This window comes from Oryctolagus cuniculus, chromosome 9 (assembly GCF_964237555.1).
Source record: "Oryctolagus cuniculus chromosome 9, mOryCun1.1, whole genome shotgun sequence".
Lineage (NCBI taxonomy): Eukaryota > Metazoa > Chordata > Mammalia > Lagomorpha > Leporidae > Oryctolagus > Oryctolagus cuniculus.
This window is the reverse complement of record NC_091440.1, coordinates 14,152,641-14,172,663: the sequence shown is the minus strand read 5'-3', so window position 1 is coordinate 14,172,663 and position 20,023 is coordinate 14,152,641. Positions and strand designations below refer to the sequence as shown.

The 20,023-nt window shown below is 50.1% G+C and overlaps 1 protein-coding gene across 2 annotated transcripts in view; it reads left to right on the top strand.

The window, feature by feature from the left end:
• The window catches only part of FARP1 (FERM, ARH/RhoGEF and pleckstrin domain protein 1), a 285,577-nt gene that overhangs the window by 205,519 nt on the left and 60,035 nt on the right, over positions 1-20,023 (top strand). For both annotated transcript variants that reach the window (XM_051850519.2, XM_051850517.2), the window contains exons 4-6: positions 4,818-4,860; positions 7,488-7,566; positions 15,343-15,440. In XM_051850519.2, coding sequence (XP_051706479.2) covers positions 4,818-4,860; positions 7,488-7,566; positions 15,343-15,440 — 220 coding nt within the window. The remainder of the gene's footprint in view (positions 1-4,817; positions 4,861-7,487; positions 7,567-15,342; positions 15,441-20,023) is intronic.

The window sequence follows — 20,023 nt, the reverse complement described above, 5'->3', positions numbered from 1 at the left end:
CGGAAGCCAAAGCCGCCGGCACCCTGAGCTCCGGGACTGCCCGGGAATGAATTCCTGTGGCTTGGCCCATGCGGTCTGTGGGATTCTGTCGCAGCAGCCTTAGCAACCTGGTGCCGTGGCCTCCAGATCTGACAGCAGTGCCGTGGCTCAGTGAGCGTGTTCGTCACCGAGAAGGCATGAGACTTCTAGAAGTGCATTCGCTTTAACCAAGTCCCTTTCCACCCCAGCCGTGCGGATGTGTGGGTGTGTGCTCAGGAGAGCCTCGTGGGGCTGGGAGGTGGGGAGTGTTTGCACAGAGACCCACTGGCCGGGGAGGAAAGATGGCGGTGGTTTTATGGCCTCTGAACTGCCCAGGAGCTGGGCTCTGGCCGCTGTGTTCACTGAGCAGCTCTGGGCATGCTGGTCTGGGGTGATCCAGCCTACTCCCATCGGCTCGCCATGCAGCAAACCCTTCTGGCTTGTTGCTCCCAGTTCCTCTGCTGATGGTGTGCAGCCCTCCCCCAGCCCACACGTCTCGGTAGGCAGGGGAAGCACAGGGCTCTCTCCACCCGGGGTAGGACCCATGCCCTGTGGCGTTATCCCTGGGGAGCTCTGCCCAGCAGGCTAGCTGTGGCCCATCTCGTGTCCCCCGGCCTACAAGTGACAAACCCAGATGCACAGTTGGCTCAAATCAGTGCTTAGACTCGATGCTTTCCACAGACATGCCAAAACAGATGAAGGATGTTGGGAAACAATTCATAAAATTGGCAAGTCCGTTGGCAACGCGTGCTGGATTGGCCCCGGGTGGTTTGCTGAGGTGGATTCCATGGCGAGATTGACAGATCTTGGTGACGGGGCCCCTGCCACCATCACAGAGACCAGAAACACAGAGGGCCACAGGCTCCCAACGGGGCTCTCAGTGGACTGGGTCTCCCCCCTCTCCTCCCAGAATTCTCTTGTTAACTCCCCCTCCTGCACAACACAACTATTTCAAACCCCGCCTCTCCGACCCTCCAACTCTGCAGGGAAAACAGAAGGCATCAACTAGGGACTTTCCTTCCCAGTACAGGAATGTCAGCACCTGGACTTCTGCCACTAGCCTGGCACAGTGAAAGAGCTGTCTCCCTTTGGATCCCGAGCCAGTGCCCTGGGTAGTGGAGCTGTCCCCTCGAGCCGTCTCCGGCCTCATAGAACACTGGGTGTCCCCCTGGCTGCATGTGTTCCGTGCTTCTGCTTCTGAAACACATCTCGCTCATTCCAGCGGGAAAGAAGCAAAGGAACTGCTGCCCTATTTGATGTCTCAGTCCCCTGCCGCCATTCTGTCGCCTCCTGCTTCCCAGCCAAGCCTCCTGGAGAGCCGCCACCCCTTCAGCCCCTTGTCTGAGTGCAGAGACCAGCAGATCCGCCGCTGCCCAGCAGAGGGCGCCTGCACCACTCTGCGCTTCCTGCTAAAAACACCCTTGGCTTCTGTGACTCCGGGTTCTCCTGGTTTTCTTCCCAGCCTCGCCTGCTCCCACCTGGCTGATCCTGCTCCAGGCAGTGGTCGGGGCTCACGCATTTCATTCCCTGGATCCCGCGTGGCCACGTGTCCTCCGTGGAGTGACCGTGGTAGCCAGTTCTAAGTGGGACGACTCGTATTTTGCAGATGGCGGTTTCTCCTGGTTTCTGCGCTACACCGTGCATTTCTGGGTGATGCGCAGGCACCCCCAGAACATCAGTGTGACTAGAAGCCCTCCGTCCTGGTCAGCCTCGGTGCTTCCCGTCCCTGGGAACAGCACCAGCATCGGCCCTGAAGTCCCCAGCAGAAATCTGCACCCTTCCGGTCGGTCACGGTCTCCTCCCTTAGGCTTCTAGCCGGCCCCGCAGTCAGTGCCGCTGGTTTCACCTCTCACGTCTTACTTGAACCCACCTACATGCCCGTTTGGGGGCTGCTGTGACAGAATTCCAGAGACTGGATGATTTGCAGTGACTGGGAGTCTCTGCTGCTCCGCGCCTCGGCTCAGGAGGGTTTGGGACTCTTGTCTGCCTGCCCTACCAGACGGAAAGCTCCATGAAGCAAGAACTCTGATTGTTTTCCCGTGGTTTATTCCCAAAGGCTAGCTTGGGTCGCCGTAAGCCTTTGTTCAATGAATGAAGGAGACAGAGTGGGGTTTGAGAGCCAGCTTTGGGAGCTGTCTCTGAATCCAGGTTTTCTCATCAGTGTCAAATGGAGATGCTTTTGGGTCTCTGTCTTTTAGGATTCTTGGGAGGAGCATATTCCATCTCACAAGTGGTTCTTTTTCTCTCCTTAAGGCCATGTTTGTGGGCGGGGCCATGGGGATGTTCGGTCACGCCCTTGGCCTCTTTAGGGGATGGGAGGATGAGACAGGCAAGATAGAAATGTAAAGTTTATTATACCCTCATATCAGAAGGATGATGGAAGAAAATGAAACTGATTGGAAAAATCTAAACCTAAATGTTTTCATTATGAGAATTCTGAGTGCTCATTGAAAGTCACGTGGATGGTGTAAGAAGGCGGAGGGAGGGAAGTGACCACCCAGTGTCCCGCCTCCCAAGCACGTCCCCCACATTCTTAAATATTCATCAGGATCAAAGTTGTTCATGCCTGTGTGGCGATGCGTCCTATGCAGATGCATCATTTTAATGATTTATTTCACTGAGGCTATTGTACACTTTTCTTCACTATTATAAGAATGTTAGAATTGGCCGGCGCCGCGGCTCACTAGGCTAATCCTCCACCTAGCGGCGCCGGCACACCGGGTTCTAGTCCCGGTTGGGGCGCCGGATTCTGTCCCGGTTGCCCCTCTTCCAGGCCAGCTCTCTGCTGTGGCCAGGGAGTGCAGTGGAGGATGGCCCAGGTGCTTGGGCCCTGCACCCCATGGGAGACCAGGAAAAGCACCTGGCTCCTGGCTCCTGCCATCAGATCAGCGCGGTGCGCCGGCCGCAGCGCGCCGGCCGCGGCGGCCATTGGAGGGTGAACCAACGGCAAAGGAAGACCTTTCTCTCTGTCTCTCTCTCTCACTGTCCACTCTGCCTGTCAAAAAAAAAAAAAAAAAAAAAAAAAAAAAAAAAAAAGAATGTTAGAATTGGTGATCCTTGTATGTAAATCTTTGTGGGCATAGATGTGCCATTAACAAGAGTAGAAGGGATGCATGAAAGGGTGTGGATGGGCTTATTTTAAGATTTATTTTATTTACTTGAAAGGCAGAGTTAGAGGGAGAGGGAGAAAGAGAGGTCCATCTTCCATCAGCTGGTTCACTCCCCAAGTGGCCGCAACGGCCAGAGCTGTGCTGACCAAAGCCCGGAACCAGGAGCTTCCTCAGGGTCTTCCATGTGAGTGCAGGGCCCCAAGCACTTGGGCCATCTTGTACTGCCTTCCCAGGCCATAGCAGAGAGCTGGATCAGAAATGGAGCAGCCGGGACTCGAACCAGCGCCCATGTGGGATGCCGGCACTGACGCAGCAGCTTTACCCGCTACGCCACAGCGCCGGCCCCTCGATCATGATTTCTTAATAAGTCTTCAGAAGAGCTGTACCAGTTCATTGCTCCAGCAGTCCAGCGAGACGGTGCCCTGGCCAACGCTGGGAATTATACCCACGTGCGTGGTATATCCAGGTGCAGGAGTCACGAGGGTGCTGGTATTTCCTGGCTTTAATTCGCGTGCCTAGTGCTGGCTTCCCTGAACTTCTACATTACATTTCCCCATGTGAGTTACCTGGGGTTGTTTGCATCATTTTCCTGTGGGGTTGTTCTCTTTGCCACCTTTACTTTGAAAACCCTCTTTATAGTTAGCACAATCACCTTGTTTTTGTCACATATGCAAATCTGAGCTTCCCAGGGACATTTTTCAAAAGACCAGAGGTTCAGGGGGACTTTTGTTAGCCTGTGCTTTGATTTTTTTTTTTTTTTTAAAGATCTGTTTGTTTATTACTTTGAAAGGCTGAATGACAGTAGCCTGAGCTGGGCCATGCCGAAGCCAGGAGCCTGGAACAACATGATGTTCTCCCGCGTGGGCAGTGGGGGCCCATGAACTTGGGCCACCTTCCGCTGCTTTGCTAGGCACTTTAGCAGGGAGCTGATCGGAAGCTGAGTAGCCAGGCCTTAAACTGACGCTCATGCAGGTAGCCAGTGTAGCAGGAGGCGGCATAACCCACTGCACCACAGCACCAGCCCCTAGCTTAGCTTTATTATGCATGACAGTGGGATTCTCTCCTATGTGAAAATGTTGCCATTCAAACTGCACGTGAAAGAGTTCGACCTTGGAGGCGGGCAGACCTGAGCTTGGTCCCAGCTCTGCCGCTCTCTTGCCAAGGGGTCTGGGAGAAAGCATTGAGCCTCTGCACATCTCAGATTTCCCTCCTGCGTAGCAGGAATCGCTCTGACCTTGCTCTGGGAGGTGAGCGGCTCTCTAGGTAGTGAGCGAGGCAGAGGCCACACACTGTTCATGGCCATTTCTTTCCCTCCCCCTCCAGCAAGAGCTCCTTGCATGGTCTCGGATTTATATTTCCCTTCACACGTATTTCACTCAGCGCCTAGCCAGCCGTGTGGCCGTTCTTCATGCTTTCTAAATAGTCATGCTAAACGCACCAGTGGGAGGAGGAAAATGCTTAGCTGTTTATCTAAGCCTAGGAAAGATTGGTACATTTTCAGCCCAGGCTATTAACATGTTAGGATTGGTTCTGTAAAAGTGGTACAGACAACGTGTGACACAGCCTCTGGAGGAAAAAGGGAACAGGCGGCCACACACACTCAAACGTCCTTTGATCTTAAGCGCTGCAAATCGAGTCTCAAAATGCTTGCACTCTTTCATTAAGAATGTGTCTCTCTTTGCCTTTTAGGTGTGGCTGGATCTCCTAAAACCTATTGTGAAACAGATTAGAAGTAAGTATGCACCCTGTGTTACACTGACAAGTGCACAGCCGAACAGCTCCTTTGGATTCTTGCCCTGTGCCATGTAACACAATAACACAGTAACACAATTTCTTTTTTTAACCCCCTAATTGGTTTTCATCATCCACTAACCCATGCACTATTAAAATGCATATCTTCCGCAGTTTTAACCTGTAACAATTTGCTAATCAAAAGCTTGCACGGAAGATCAAGGATTGTTTTGATGAGACACTGAAGCCTGCTATTAAACCCCAGAGTAACAGAGCTTGTCTTTGCTCCAAGGGGAGCCATGTGTGCTCGTGAAATTGATTTTAGGTTTTCTGTCCACCTTCGCCAAAGACTGTGAAATCGGATTGCAAGGGTTGTTTGGAAAAATAAGGTTCCCCAAAGTGTGTGTGCCTGTGTGTGTATGTGTGTGTGCCTGTGTGTGTGGGTGGGTGGGTGGGTGGGTGGGTGGTGAGGGGTAGAGAGATGGGACGGAGGTGAGGGAGAAGCAGTCAGAGGCATGAAGGGAGTCTGGGGTACACGCACACTGCATGTTGCAAAGAAAATGTTAGAGAGAATCTGGGAGATTCGTAAGGAAAGCAGGCACTTGCTTTCTCTTCACACCTAGAGAGATGGTCCATCCTCCCTTCTCTCTGCTCTGGGGTCAAGTCCAAGGTGACCCTTTATTCACAAGGTCATGCCACTAGACGCTGGGCAAACAGGACTGACATCCCTTTGGTTGAAGATAAGGCTCACAATAGCTGAGGGATTCTCTTTATGTTTGATTAGAAACCCCATTAGGCCACTTCCAGCAAATTATGTGTCTGTGATGACCTTGATGTTGATCGTGTCATTTAAATGAAGCTGAGAAGGAAAAGGCGTGGTTGTGTCCCTGTTCACCCAGGGCTGGCCCTGGGAGTGGGGAAGGGGAGAGCAGCCCCAGCCCTTAGGTGGCTTAGCACGAAGCCTGGACACTGACCTGGGTCCCCGCCCAGAGAGCAGCTCCTGGCAGGGAGCCGATCTGCTGCGCCAGCAGGTTCTCCAGGGATCTGCAGAGCCTCTCAGCTCCCTCTCTGGAAGAGAAGACAGAAAGTGCGCAGGCTTCCTCCCCGGCGTATCCTGCCCTTGTCATCCGGAGCTGCAGAACTGACGTGCACGGGTTCCCGCTCCTCTTTACAGCTAGTGGGGAAGAGAAGTGCCGCCCCTCCTGCCTGCAGCGTCTCCTCGCTTTGTGTTTTCTCCCAGTTCTGCCCGCGTCGTCACCATCTGCCCTTTAGGATTTAGTGTGTTTGGCTTTTCTCTACGCTTGAATGTTTTCACAGAAATTATAATCCAAAATTGATTGTGTGTGTGTGTGTGTGTGTGTGTGTGTATTCAGGTGTGTTATGGTGAAAGGTAGAGCAAAAAAGATATTTGCTGCTTTTAGTATTGTGCTGTTACGATTCGGGTCTCTTTAGAGAACCTTGTAATCCCTGGGTCGTAGGCTCTGTGCTGTCGTTCCAAAAGGTGAACCTGTAGACCACTCCCCGTTACAGCGTGAACAGCAAAACACAAACCTCTGACCCTGGGCCCAGGTTATGACGATCTGTTTGATGTTGTAATTTGGAAAAGAGAAGTCCCCGGGAGGGAAGGTGGTTTATGTGACGCAGCAGCAGCAGGGCCATGCCTTGTTTGTTTTCTCTCCAGAGCTGGGGGACTGCCTGGTGCAAGAAACGTGTTTGCTGGGCACCCTGGCAAGTGCACCTTGTAAATAGAGCAGTGGGGAACTGAGTTCCCCTTTTCTCTAATTGGCCAAAGCCTGTATTTGAGCAGAAGCAGCCAATCAGCTACATTTCCGGACAAACTTCTTTAAAAAAAAAAAAAAAAAAAAAAAACAAAACACCTTGGTATAATTTAAGTCTCTAGAAAATGTTTAATGGTCCAATGTGATACTTTTGTCATGATATTTTTTAAAAAAACAGATACTGGTTTCCCCACAACCGATCGTATGCATTGGCAGTCAAGCTGCTGTGACACGAGGGGTGTGTTAATTTTCACTCCAGGCTCTCGTCATGCACAAACACGTGTGTTCTAAGTGCTGACATGTAAGGGACATAGGGTGATGCGTGCATGCGCGCGCGCGCACACTCACACAGAAATACCCATCACAAGAGGGCGGTGGGACTGAAGGTTGCCTGAAATTACAAGGGGTGGGGGAGGGGGAGAAAGCCAGCACCCAGTAGCTCCCCCCACCAGTGGGGGAGAGAGCCCCCCTCTGGTGGGAGAGAGAGCCCCTCCCAGTCGTTGGTCTCTTTTGTGAGGTTGGGAGTGGTGGGAACTAGATGGCGCTTCCACACACAGCCCATCGTCCGTATTTCATGGCATCCTTCCTTAGGTCCTGGAGGAAGCAGAGGATTGTGGGAAAGGGGTCACTGATAGAATCACATGGGGGCGTGTGACTCCCAGCTCCGCAGACCTAGCTAGCTGCCTGCCTATCCCCTGTCAGAACTCAGCCAGTGCTGAGTGCCTTAGAGGTTGCTGGTGTGTTCCTGGGAGCCTGGGATGAGATGCATGATTCGGTGGGTAACATTCCCATAAAGTCTCTGTCAAGCACATCAATAAATGCTGTATCGCTTTTTCCCCTTCCTCTGTAGGGCCAAAGCACGTTGTGGTGAAGTTTGTGGTGAAATTCTTTCCACCTGACCACACGCAGCTCCAAGAGGAACTCACAAGGTTTGTGGTTTGGAAGCTGGTCTGGCGGCTGTGGGCAGCAGGGCTGGGGACAAACGTTCTGTTTTTGCTTTTACTACAGGGTGCATGGGAAAGGAGCATAGGACTGTTCTAGGTGGATTAGAGAAGCATTTTCCTCACATTGACTTGCCCAGAACGACTGAACCCTCCTCTCTCCCAGCTCTGCCTAGAAAAATTAGAGGAAAGAAAAGTACCCCACTTTCTGAAAATCTAGGGTCTTTATGGCTCAGGCATGAAGTGAGCTGGGCTTATGACCTGTCAGTATCATATTTTCCATCTTTTATTCATCACATCACGAGACAGTTTAGGGACATGAATCTCTCGTGTGAAACCAAGATGTGCATCTTTGTTGTTGCCACGGACGGGTGACTTTGAACTGACTTTGGTCTGTTTCTCTAAGTGTGGCCAAGTGGGAAAAACAAGAGCCTTGGCTGTGAGTTCTGCCTCTCGCTAGCACCACTGGCCGGTGCCTTGATCCCTCCCCGCTGTTGTAAATGCCCTCGTCATGGCCCACAGTCTGACGCCTGCCTGGCCAGAGTTACATTGAGGATAGTACTGTGTATCAGATCCAGCAGGGGTACAGTAAATGATGACTGTCCTCACCACCATCATGATTGTCACCGTCGTCACCATCACCATCGTCACTCTGCTTGTGGGATTCTTCCATGTTGTGTGCGTTGACGTAGTCACTCGTGTTGTATGTGATTTCATTGCTTATGGTGCTGATATACCACAGTGTATTGGTCTGTTTCTCAATGTTTGGATGTTTTCAATTCGGGAGTATTAGGAATAACGTTCTGATATAAAGCTTTTGATGAACATATTTATAGATTCCTGTAGAGTGTACACGTAGGGTTAGAATTGCCGTGTCATAGGAGACAACCTCAGGAGATGCCACCAGTTTTCCTGTGACAAATCCACACGGACTCCCACCAGCCAAGTGCAGGCACTCCAGCTGTTCAAGGTCTTCCCCAGCATTTGGCGCTGTTGTCCACATGTGAGTTATTTTTAGCCATCGTCACCATGATTGCCGTCTTTGCCATCCCGGCCAGTACAGAGCACAGGGTGGGGCTGGTTGACAGTCACCTGTCAGAAGGAAGAAATGCGCATTTCACCAACAGTCTCTACTCTATGCACTATGTGCAGGCCCTGGGATGTTGGTGGTGAAAAGACCAATTTCGATGTGAATGAAAGAGACAAAATGATCAGACAGCAGGAAGAGAGCTGAAAGCCCTTTGGGTGCTTTGAAGGAGGAAGATGTGCTAGAAAGTAACCGGGTGAGGACTTGAGGGCAGTGTGTCTGAGATCCCTCTTGAAGAACTGACAAGCAGCTCTCGTTTCTCTGAAGAGGCGCCCCCTACAGGGAAGGAGCCGCCATTGCAATGCCCGGAGGGAACAAGTGCCATTCATTCAAGTGTGGGTAGCTGGAATAGTGAGGACAGTGTGCAGTGAGGCAGGAGAGAGGCCTGATGGGACGCGGAGCTGAGAGACACTGCCATGCGGATGCCGGGGTGGGGAGTGGAATCCACAGAGTCCAGCGAGGAAGGCACTGGGGTAACTGGGCCAAGACAGCGGTACCAAAAAGGTGGCAGCAGTGGAAACAGAGAAGTGGCTGTGTCTGGAACGTGTCCTGGGAGTTGGGTCTGTCTGTCCTGGTGATGGCTTGGGGAAAGCATTGGCACGCTTGGAGTTTGGACTTGGGCAAATGGGTGGGTGATTTTGGCCATCGCTGAAATGGGAAAGAAGTAGAGGAAAGGAGAAAATCAGGAAGGGTGGGGAGTCGATTTCTGGGGGTTGCAGTTGAGGTGTGGTACAGACACCGTAGGCTGTGTCGAGAAGGCCTTCAGATGCCCGATGTGGAATTCCAGGGAGAGCGGAAGGCAAATGCACTTTGGTGAAAATGGGGGTGGGGAGAGATCTTCCATCCAGTGGTCCACTCCTTAAATGCCTACAACATTGAGCGGTAGGGCCTGGCTGAAACCAGGAGCCAGGAACTCCATCTGGGTCTCCCATGTGGTTACCAAGGACCCAAGTAGTTGAGCCATCCCCTGCCACCCTCCAGGGTACACGGTGGCAGGAGTCTGGATTGGAAACTGAGGAGCCAGGACTCTACCCAGCTCACACACTGGGCCACAGCCACATGCCCACACCTGCTTTGACTGTTTTTGAATGATTTGCCATCAGTGGTTGACCTTCAGTCCTGAAATCAGTGAAGACGTAGAGGGCAGCCTCGAAGTGGTGGAAGGCAGCAGCCTTCCAGAAACTTCTGTGCCATTTAATAGGCCTTGGTGTAGAGAGGAGGTGGCCAGAGCTAAGCCAGGTGCTGGTGCTGAGAGAGCCTCTGTTTGGGCTGCTATTGCCCAGTCGCCAGGCTGGTCCTCCGCTGGGGGGATGTGCAGTCCTCTGAGCTCTGCGTACCCCATAAGCCCAAGGACCTGGCCAGCGGCTGCTCAGCAGGGGGCCTTCCCCTCTTCCTGCTTAAGAACTGGAGACATAAATCCTGTTTGCATTTTCCTTTGGAAACCCTACTTGGGACATCATTTTTGCACTTTGAGCTTTTGTGACTCATTGTCTCTAGAAGCTTGCTTCCCAGATTTCTCCCATTCTGGTCTTTTTTCGAAAGCTCCGTGCAGCTTGTTACCAGTGAGGCAAAAATGCTTCATACTTGGCCAACGTCTCCATCAATGCCAATAAACTCCTAAAACTCCACAAGCTCCGCTGGATGTAGCAGGCTTTGTTTGGTTCTTGTTTGCTGGCTCCTAGCGTGAATTGATAATTTAGAGATCTTTGCCAAGAAGAGGAATCTTTTTGGCTCTGCGCGGAATCAGATGGAGCTGACTTTCGACTGTATTTCTCAACTCGTTACCATCCACTTCCGCCCAGGGTGTGCGATGTAGGGAACCGCATGGATCCAGTGCGCCGAGAGCCCTGCACTCTGCATTCCCAGTGTGCAGACACCTAAGGGTGAGGCGGCTGCGGTGGCGGGTGCTCTTCTGTGCGGATGATGCGTGAGGGGGTGTTGGGAGAGGCGTGCATTGCGCTCTGTGGGAGGAACTTTGCAACAAGAGTCACACAGACTGAAACTGGCCTGGGGTTTGGCAGGGTAGAAGTTCCGTTAGCTGTGTGGTTCATTTCCCTTCTATGTATTAAACTGCACATGGAGCGAGACTCTGTCATGGTGACTCCAGCACCACAGTGTCCAGGAGGAGGAAAGCCCTTGAATCGCGGGTACATGCAGGTTGGAAACGGCTAGCAGGCAGCATGTGGGAAGGAAGGGGCCTGCCTCATGTTGCAGAGCCCACGACACTTCTCTGATGGCCCTGGGCTTAGTCATACTTCTCTGTGGGCATCCTGTTGTCACTGGGGTCAATTCCTGCCTGGCTCTGTTCTCTCCTGAGAGGAGGGGCTCCTATCAGAATTGCCTGGTCTACACCACCTGCCTACTAGAGGGGTCCCTCAGATAGGAAGAGAAATGGTCAGTTATTTACACTTCAGAAAAGGGTGGGCATTCGGCCTAGCAGGTGAGATGCCAGTAGGACGCCCTCTTCCCACATTGCAGCACCGGGGTTTGGCTCCCAGCAGTGGTTGCTGGCTCCAGCTTCCTGCTAACACACACCTTAGGAGGCAGCGGTGGCAGCTCATGGTTGGGTTCCTGGCACTCAGGTGGGTGATGCAGATTGAGCTCCTGACCCAGGCATTTGTCAGTGATTTGGTGAATCTCTCTTCGTCTCTATTTCCCTCCTCCTCCTCAAATTAAAAAAAAAAAAAAAAAAAAGGTGACCTTCAAGTTGAATACATTACAGTAGATCTGTTGGAAATAAGGCCTTGGATGAGCGCCGCCCGTGATCCTGGCATTCCCTGAAAGGCAAGGCCCTTGGCTGGGGTGCTGCCACCGTCATTGCCACCAAGGAGAATGGACTCCATTCGGAGTCCTCGGTTTTCACTCTGTGTGCTGTTTTAATTTTATGTGGTGCCCGCTGAGTGAAAGTGTCTATGGATTTACTTGGAGTTGTTTCCGTTTATAGCACTACAAGGGTTGCTGTCTCCCAAGTCAGCATTGCAGCCAGCGTGCTCAACTTACAGATGGCGTCATTAAGAAAAGCCGATAGCATCCATACCCAGGAAGGGATTTCTCACATTACCAGGGCCCCAGAACAGGGAGAGTCCGCACAGTGTCCTTGCGGTTTGCAAAAAGGCTGTGCTCTCCCGATAAATGGGTGAGCTTTCAGAGCCTCAGGCCGTCTTGTGGTCCACATGAGGTCATCAACAGAGGGCCCTGGGGCCTGCTGGCTGCTGACCGTGACTTTGTCTCCAGATACTTCACTGTGAATGCAGAACCCTGTGTGTGAACTGGTAAATGGTGAAATATGCAGAACCCGATGTTCTCCAGTGGTTTTACTTTACTTTTTTATTTAAAAGGCAGAGATACAGACAGATAGAGAGGGGTCATCTTTGTGCAAATTCACAACTCAAACGCCCACAACTGCCAAGGCTGAGCTCGGCCAAAGCCAGGAGGCTGGATGGCAACCGAGGTCTCCCATGTGGATGGCAGTGACCCAACCCCTTGAGCCATCAGCTGCTGCCTCCCAGGAATCAGAAACAGAGATGGGACTCAAACCCAGACACTTGGACATGGAATGCAGGCATCTTAACCATTGTCCCAAAGGCTACCATCAACATGGACTGCCTTTAATGTATGGCCCTCCCATTTATTTGAAAAATTAGCCACATAGATTAGAGTGAAAACTTGTAGCTCTACGAAGTGTAGAGCTAATTCAGAAAGGTCTTTGATACTACTGCTTCCCATATGAGCCTGTATGTTGACGTTCAGACTATGTTCATTGCTTTTCTTCCTTTCAACTGTCCAGGGCAGGGAAGGAGAGACAGAGCAAGGGCAGGACAGGAATAAACATTAGGGGAGCTGGATAAAGGTCAGCTGTTGTCAACCGATGGATCTGCAGGATTTGGGTTTTTCATTGTTGGTGTTGCTGCTTTTGTCTTTTTGCTGGTTACACATTTGTCGCTGTGGTTTCTTAGTTCTTCATAATGGACCCTCCTAAACAACATTAAAGGGTTGCATTATTCTTTAATTGAAAATTGGTGCTGACATTTATTGAATATTTTTGTTCTGATCGTTCCAGTCTGTGGTAAGCACAGACATTTCTATAAAGATTAAATGGGGGGCGGGGGGAGGCGCGGCACTGTGGCTTAGCAGGTAAAGCCGCCACCTGCAGTGCCGGCATCCCATATAGGCAACAGTTCAAGAGCCAGCTGCTCCACTTCCTATCCAGCTCTCTGCTGTGGCCTGGGAAAGCGGAAGAAGATGGCCCAAGCCCCTGGGCCCGTGCACCTGTATGGGAGACTGAGAAGAAGCTCCTGGCTCCTGGCTTCAGATCAATACAGCTCTGGCCATTGCAGCCAACTGGGGAGTGAACCAGCAGATGGAAGACCTGTGTGTGTGTGTGTGTGTGTGTGTGTGTGTAACTCTGACTTTCAAATAAATAAATCTTAAAAAGATTAAATGGGATAATAACATAGAAAAAAGCATGACCAGAACAGGAACACTTGTTAAAGGCCTTTTTGAAAAATAACCCTTTATCCTTATAAAGGCCGAATCTTTCTACACCATGGAGTGGGAATAGCCGCATGAATAACAGTACAAAAGCAGAAGTGCTGTGTCCCTGTTGCCCATGAACTTGCTGTGATGCTGCCCCTTCTGGCGTCTCCGCCTGTGCACATGCGCACTCGCATCCCATCCGACTCACTGGCTACACTCTAACCTCCGTTTGCTGTTACTGATCCCTGCCTGTTGGCAAGTCAGGTGCCTTCTGGGCCTAGAGTTCACGTCTGGTATTTATGTTCCCGTGGCCTCTTGTTATCCAGCCTGGTCCCTCGTTGTCGTCCTTGTTGAAGATCCATCTTACGAAGTATTCTACCCGCTGAGGTGGTCTGGTCACCTCTGTGAGGTTCTGTTCTGCCAGGGTCCCCGTCCTTTGTATGTCCTAAGCCCTGGAAACTCATCCTAAAGGCTTGGCGTGGGTACAGTGGAGCAGGGTGCTGGGGTCCCCCAGGGATCCTGTGTGCTTCCCCCGGCGTGGATCTTGGTAAGACTGTTCGTTGGCTTATGGGGGCGACACTCCGGTCTTTCCATGAGGAGTAAAGTTGTGTAACTTTGGCCCAGTGCCAATGCCCAACTTCCCAAATGGCTTTTACACCAATTGGCACTCCTCGCCAGAATCGGTGATTCTGTAGCGGCTGTGGAGCAAGGATTTTCTGATTCACGCCTCCTCTGTTTGACATTGACCTCTCGTGCAAAGTGACACCTGGCCTCCCCCGCTTGGGCTGTCTGTCTGTCTGTCCTGGTGTCCTTCCCGCGCCAGCCGCAGGGTGCGTGCTCTGTTCTTCGATTGCCAGTTGTTGGGCACAGAGTCCCTTTAATAGCTCGTCTCCAACGGCGACACATTCCACTCTGCCGCGTTCCCTTTGGTTAAGGATCCTTGTGAGCTCATGAATTTTCATTCACTCAATGCGCTTTGCTTCACTTGATCATTCTTAGCGACCTTGGAGTTGTGGCCCCTTCACGACGCGTCTTGTGATGCAAGCCGCCTCCTCCTGGCATAACTAGAGGCCCAGGCTGCCCTCATCCCCTGTTCCCTGGAAGCTGCACTCCCCAAGGACCTGCTTGTGGGTCCCCCAATAGGGTAACTGTGCTGAGGGTTGCTCTGGGGAGACACTGCTTCTAGCAGGTGGGCAAACATAGTCAGTGCCCCGCTGTGTGTTCATGTTAGGATTGTCTAGTACATTCTAACATCATATAGTCCTTATTCAATTTCTTTGATATCATAATTATCTCTTTTAAACAGAATTGTTGACTTAACAGTGTAAAGAAGAGATTTTTTAAAAAAGATTTATTTATTTGAAAGGCAGAGTTAGAGGAAGAGACAGAGAGCAAACAGGAGAGATCTTCCACCTACTGGTTTACTCCCAAAATGGCTGCAGTGGCTGGGCGAGGCCATGTCAAAGCCAGGAACCTAGAACTCCATCTGGACTTCCCACAGGAGTAGCAAGGGCCCAAGGACTTGGGCCATCTTCTACTGCTTTCCCAAGACATAGCAGAGAGCTGGTTAGGAAATGGAGCAGCCAGAACTTGAACTGGCACTCATATTGGGATGCTGACATCCCAAGAGACAGCTCCACCCACTGCACCACAATGCCAGACCCAAGAAAAGAATTTTAAAATAGCTTCAGTTGAGTTTTACATTCCTGGTAACTAAGGCTTATGGAAGTGGCTAAGGGAACGTCACGACACCAACAAGATGGGCTCATCTTTCCAATTCTATTGGCAAGGTTCTCACTAACCATGATCAACTGCTATTATTGTGTGTGCCATAAAATCATTTTCAGGGATGTTAGGCAGATCCTGTGAAGAAATTCACAATGTTTTCTAGATCCTGCAAAAATATATAGGGTGATTATAATTGTACAGTTGTATGGCTCTTTCCATATAAAATGAGATGCCACACTCATTAAGTGCAGAGATGGCAGCTTGTGTCAATGGGGTCTTTGCTTTTTTTTTGGAGGAAGATATTGTCCCTGAGCAAGGCAGCAGGAGTGCCTCCCAGACTCTGCAGACTTGCCTGTTATTTGGCTTCATGTAGCTTTGTTGAGTGCCTCACAGCATGGAAAGGTTGCCAAGAGGGGCCCTGATGCCGCCGCCTTGTTCTCTTTGTGTGACGCCACCTCTCTTGATCTTCGCAGGTACCTGTTTGCTCTGCAGGTGAAGCAGGACTTGGCTCAAGGCAGGTTGACGTGTAACGACACCAGCGCCGCTCTCCTGATCTCACACATCGTCCAGTGTAAGTCCTGGGGACTTCCTCTGCACAACACGTTGAGAGTATCATAATGGTCTCATTGATGGAGGGGTCACATTTTCCAGGAAAGCAGTAACAATGTCTGGGCTGTTTTTGCTGGTAGCATGAACCCCATGTGTGGACGAGAAAAGGTTATTCCTGACTTAGTCTCATATGCGTGTCTCCAAGCATTAACCTGTGAATTCCTCGAGTTGGTGTGTTTTGTCTGCTTTTTTTTTTCTAAGTACTCGTACGTAATTGATCTTTTAGTTTTCTCAAAGGAGAAGCTTGGATGGACAGTGGGCAAGTAGATGAAACCTTTTCGTCTTGTTCGTGGATTAGATATTCATCACTGAAGGTGGCACATTAGCCTAAGACAGAACACTACCACAGAGTTCACTTTTCTAGAGTGCTTTGCCTCAAAAGTTGAGTGAAGCAAGTCACGTGAAGCTAAACTGAACCCTAGGATGTTTAAAAACTCGGTATTTTGACTTGTCTTAATCTAGAAAAAGAATAAACTAGATTGTGTTCATTGCAGGGCTTACCGATGACCCACTTGGGCACGTTTTTCCTCTTGATAAAGGCAGAAATTACTGGAAATGAAAACTATACATTGTTTCAGAAAGTAGGCCTGTAGACCAAGGTCCACATGTATAAAGAAGCACTGTTACTAAAAAAATTGTGCTATCACATCAGCTCTTTAATTTCCATTATACACAGAGCAGCTCCATGTAACCAGCCCCATCTATTCTGGTAACTGTCCAGTAAACAAGATTTCTCAAAGTTTGTAGAGAGTGTCACTCCTAGCGGTCCACACGTGGCCTTAGTCTGAAGCAATGAGGTAACTATTAACAGTGCTCATCATCTTAGTTTTTATATGAGCATATTGAATGTCTACTAGGCTTGCCAAATAGCTGCTTTAGCAAGCATAACATGAGAAAAATAAAGAAAACGGGTATTCCTTTATTATGCCAGAGCTATGTGTTACCTCATTTAATTCTTAAAACACCCCCCCTCCCCCATCCCCACGCCAAAGTCAGGGTCTACCAGTATCCTCATTTTACAAATGGATGGAACTTCGGCACAGAAGTTACATTGCTTTTGCCTTTCTTGTGTGTGTTCTTTGAAGTGGTGAGGTGGGGGACCATGCAGGCCAGGGGAGGCACTGGGGCAGGCAGACCTCATTGCTGTGAGTTCACTGATGACCCTAGCAGTTGGCCAACCCTCCCTCCTTCGTATCTTTTGGAATCCATAACGGACTCTTTTTCATAAGGCTTTGGAAATTGAATGATAGCATTCAATAATAAATACCCATTTAGCTTATGAGATGTTGAATAAACATTTCTTTCTTTAATCTCACTGCAGCCATCCCTTTCTGGTCAATGTAGAAAGTTGTTTGTTTTTTAAGATTTATGTATTTATTTGAAAGGCAGAGTGACAGAGGGAGAGACAGAGATTGTCCATCCACTGATTCACTTCCCCAGTAGCTTCAGTGCTGCGCCTCGGCCAGGCAGAAGCAGGAGTCGCTAGCTCCTTCTGGGTCTCCACAGGGGTGTCAGGGACCCAGGTACCTAGGCGGTCATCTGCCGCCTTGCCTGGTGCATCAGCGGAGCTGGATCAGAACCGTAGCAAGGGCCGGCGCTGTGGCATAGTACGTTAAGTCTCCGCCTGCAGTGCCAGCATCCCATCTGGGCGCCCGTTTGCACTTCTGATCCAGCTCCCTCCTATGGCCTGGGAAAGCAGTGGAACATGGCCCAAGTCCTTGGGTCCCTGTATTCACGTGGGAGACCTGGAATAAGCTCCTGGCCATTTGAGGAATGAATCAGAAGATGGAAGACCTCTCCTGCCCCTTCCCCTCCCCTCCCCTCTCCCTCCCCTCTCCCTCCCCTCTCCCTCCCCTCTCCTTTCCCTCTCCTTCCCCTCTCCTTCCCCTCTCCTTCCCCTCTCCTTCTCCCCTCCCTCCCCTCTCCTTCTCCCCTCCCTCCCCCTCACTCTCCTTTTCCCCCTCCTCCTCCTCCTCTCTGCCTCTCTGTAACTCTGCCTTTCAAATAAATCTTTAAAAAAGAAGTGAAGTGCCCTTAAGGCATGCGGATCCGGCTGAAAAGCCCATGAGACTATTTCAGGCATGGAAAGCCAAGACACTCTGCGGGGGGAAAAAAAAACCTACATGAAAGATCTCCGCGAGTGAGATCCCAGTGGAAAGAACGGGTCATCAAAGAAGGAGGTACCTTTCTCTGAAGGGAGGAGAGAACTTCCACTTTGACCATGGCCTTGTCTATATATGATCAGAGTCGGTGAACTCAGGGGGCTTCCATAGCCTTGGCAGCTCATGACAAGAGCCTAGGGTGATTACTGATGCCATAAACAAGAGTGTCAATTTGTTAAGTCAACAACAGGCGTCACTGTGCACTTACTCCTCATGTAGGATCTTTGTCCTTAGTGTGCTGTACATTGAGATTTAATGCTATAACTAGTACTCAAACAGTATTTTTCACTTTATGTTTCTGTGTGGGTGCAAACTGTTGAAATATTTATTTAATGTATGCTAAACTGATCTTCTGTATATAAAGAGAGAATCGAAAATGAATCTTGATGTGAATGGAAGGGGAGATGGAGTGGGAAAGGGGAGGGTTGCAGGTGGGAGGGACTTTATGAGAGGGGAAGCCAATGTAATCCATAAGCTGTACTTTGGAAATTTATATTCATTACATAAAAGTTAAAAAAAAAAGAAAAAGAAAAAGAAGTGAGGCAGCTAGGACTAGAACTGGCACTCCCACATAGGAGACTGGCATTGCAGGCAGCGGCTCAACCTGCTACACCACAACACCAGCCCCACAATGTAGGATTGTTAAAGGAAGCGTCCTGAATGGAGTAGTAGCTTCACAAACCTTCTGTGACCCTGGGCGCTGTGTCAGCAGAGGACAGTCTCACCAGCGGCTCCCGATGCCAGATAGTATCGCACTGTTTTCCTCGAGTTGGAGACAGAGAGAGCTTCCATCCACTAGTTCATTCCCCAAAAGGCCACAAAGGCCAGAGCTGGGCCAATCCGAAGCCGGGAACCAGGAACTTCTTCCTGGTCTCACATGGGTGCAGGGGTCCAAGCACTTGGGCCATCTTGGGCTACTTCCCCAGGAGCATTAGCAGGGAGCTGGATCAGAAGTGGAGCAGGCAGGACTTGAACCAGCACCCATATGGGATGCGGGCATCACAGGCAGTTCCTTTACTCGCTATGCCACAGTGCCAGCCCCAAGTTTCTTTGTTTTTCAGGCTTGTTGTACCAAGAAAGTAGATTTTATGTGTTCTCACCACGAAAAAAAGATACATGAGGCAATGGATATGTTAATAGCTCAATTTACTCATCCCAGGATGTGTACATATTTCAAAACATGTTGTAGTATTTTAACAATAATATGGAAATTTATATTCATTAAATAAAAGTTAAAAAAAAGAAAAAAACAATAAATATGTACAGTTTTTATTTTGCCAATTTAAAAGGAATATAATTTGAAAACCAATTCTGTTAACGATAGTGACTCCCACTCGCCTACCTGGGAAGTGACATCCAGGAAACCTTATCTCTGTCAGATGCCTCCCTCTCCCCAGACACCAGCAAGTGGCTCAAAGTCCCCCCAGAGTCTTGAGTTCCAGCTTACCAGTTAGATGCTGCATCCCACGTCGAAGTACCTGAGTTTGACTCCTAGCTCTATCTCCTAACTCCAGCTGCCTGCTGATGAACACCCTAGAGACAGTGGTGATGGCTCAGGTTTTCAGGTTCCTGGGACCTGCGTGGGAGACCAGGATGGAGTTCCTGGCCCCCAGTTCGGCCCCCACCTCACCATCGCCAACCTTAGCCATTACAGGATTTGGGGAGTGAGCCAGCAAATGGAAGCATTCTCGCTCTCTGTAGCTCTCTCTGCCCCTTAGAAATAAATCAATATGTAAATAAAAAATAAACTCATGAGTTCTCCAAAAGATGGGTGTACAGCTCCTGCTGTTTTCATAGCATTTCACATATAATCAGGAGATATATAATATTTTAATAATCTTCTGCTGTTTGCAAAGCCCCGGTTCTACACAGGCACTCTTGGGGGCAGGGGGTGGGTCTGCTGGTTAGGCTGCTGCTTAGGACACCAGCATTCCATATTGGAGCACCTGGGTTTGAGTCCCGACTCCACTCCTGCTTCCGGCTTCCTGCTAGTGCACCCCTTGGTAAGCAGCAGGTGATGGCTCAAGTCCTTGGGTCACTTCCACCCATGTGGGAGACCTTCAGCCTGGTCTTCTGTGGCCATTGAAGCATTTGGGGAGTGAGTGAACCAGTAGGTGAGAGCTTTCTCTGCTTTTAAAATTAATTTTTTAATTACAAATAAAACCACCACTGGAGTCGCGTGGAGATGAGCAGGGCCATGTGTCTGCAGGTTGTGTCTGAGTGCCCTGTGAGGATTATTCTTCACAGTGCATGTTTGTCAGAGTCCAAGCCCTGGAGATGGTCCATTCTTTTATTGGCACGACAGGATTTGGGGTTTTCTTGGTCATTCCTATTTTTGGCTGCCAGTCAACTGCCAAGGAGGGTAGTGGATACATGAGCTGAT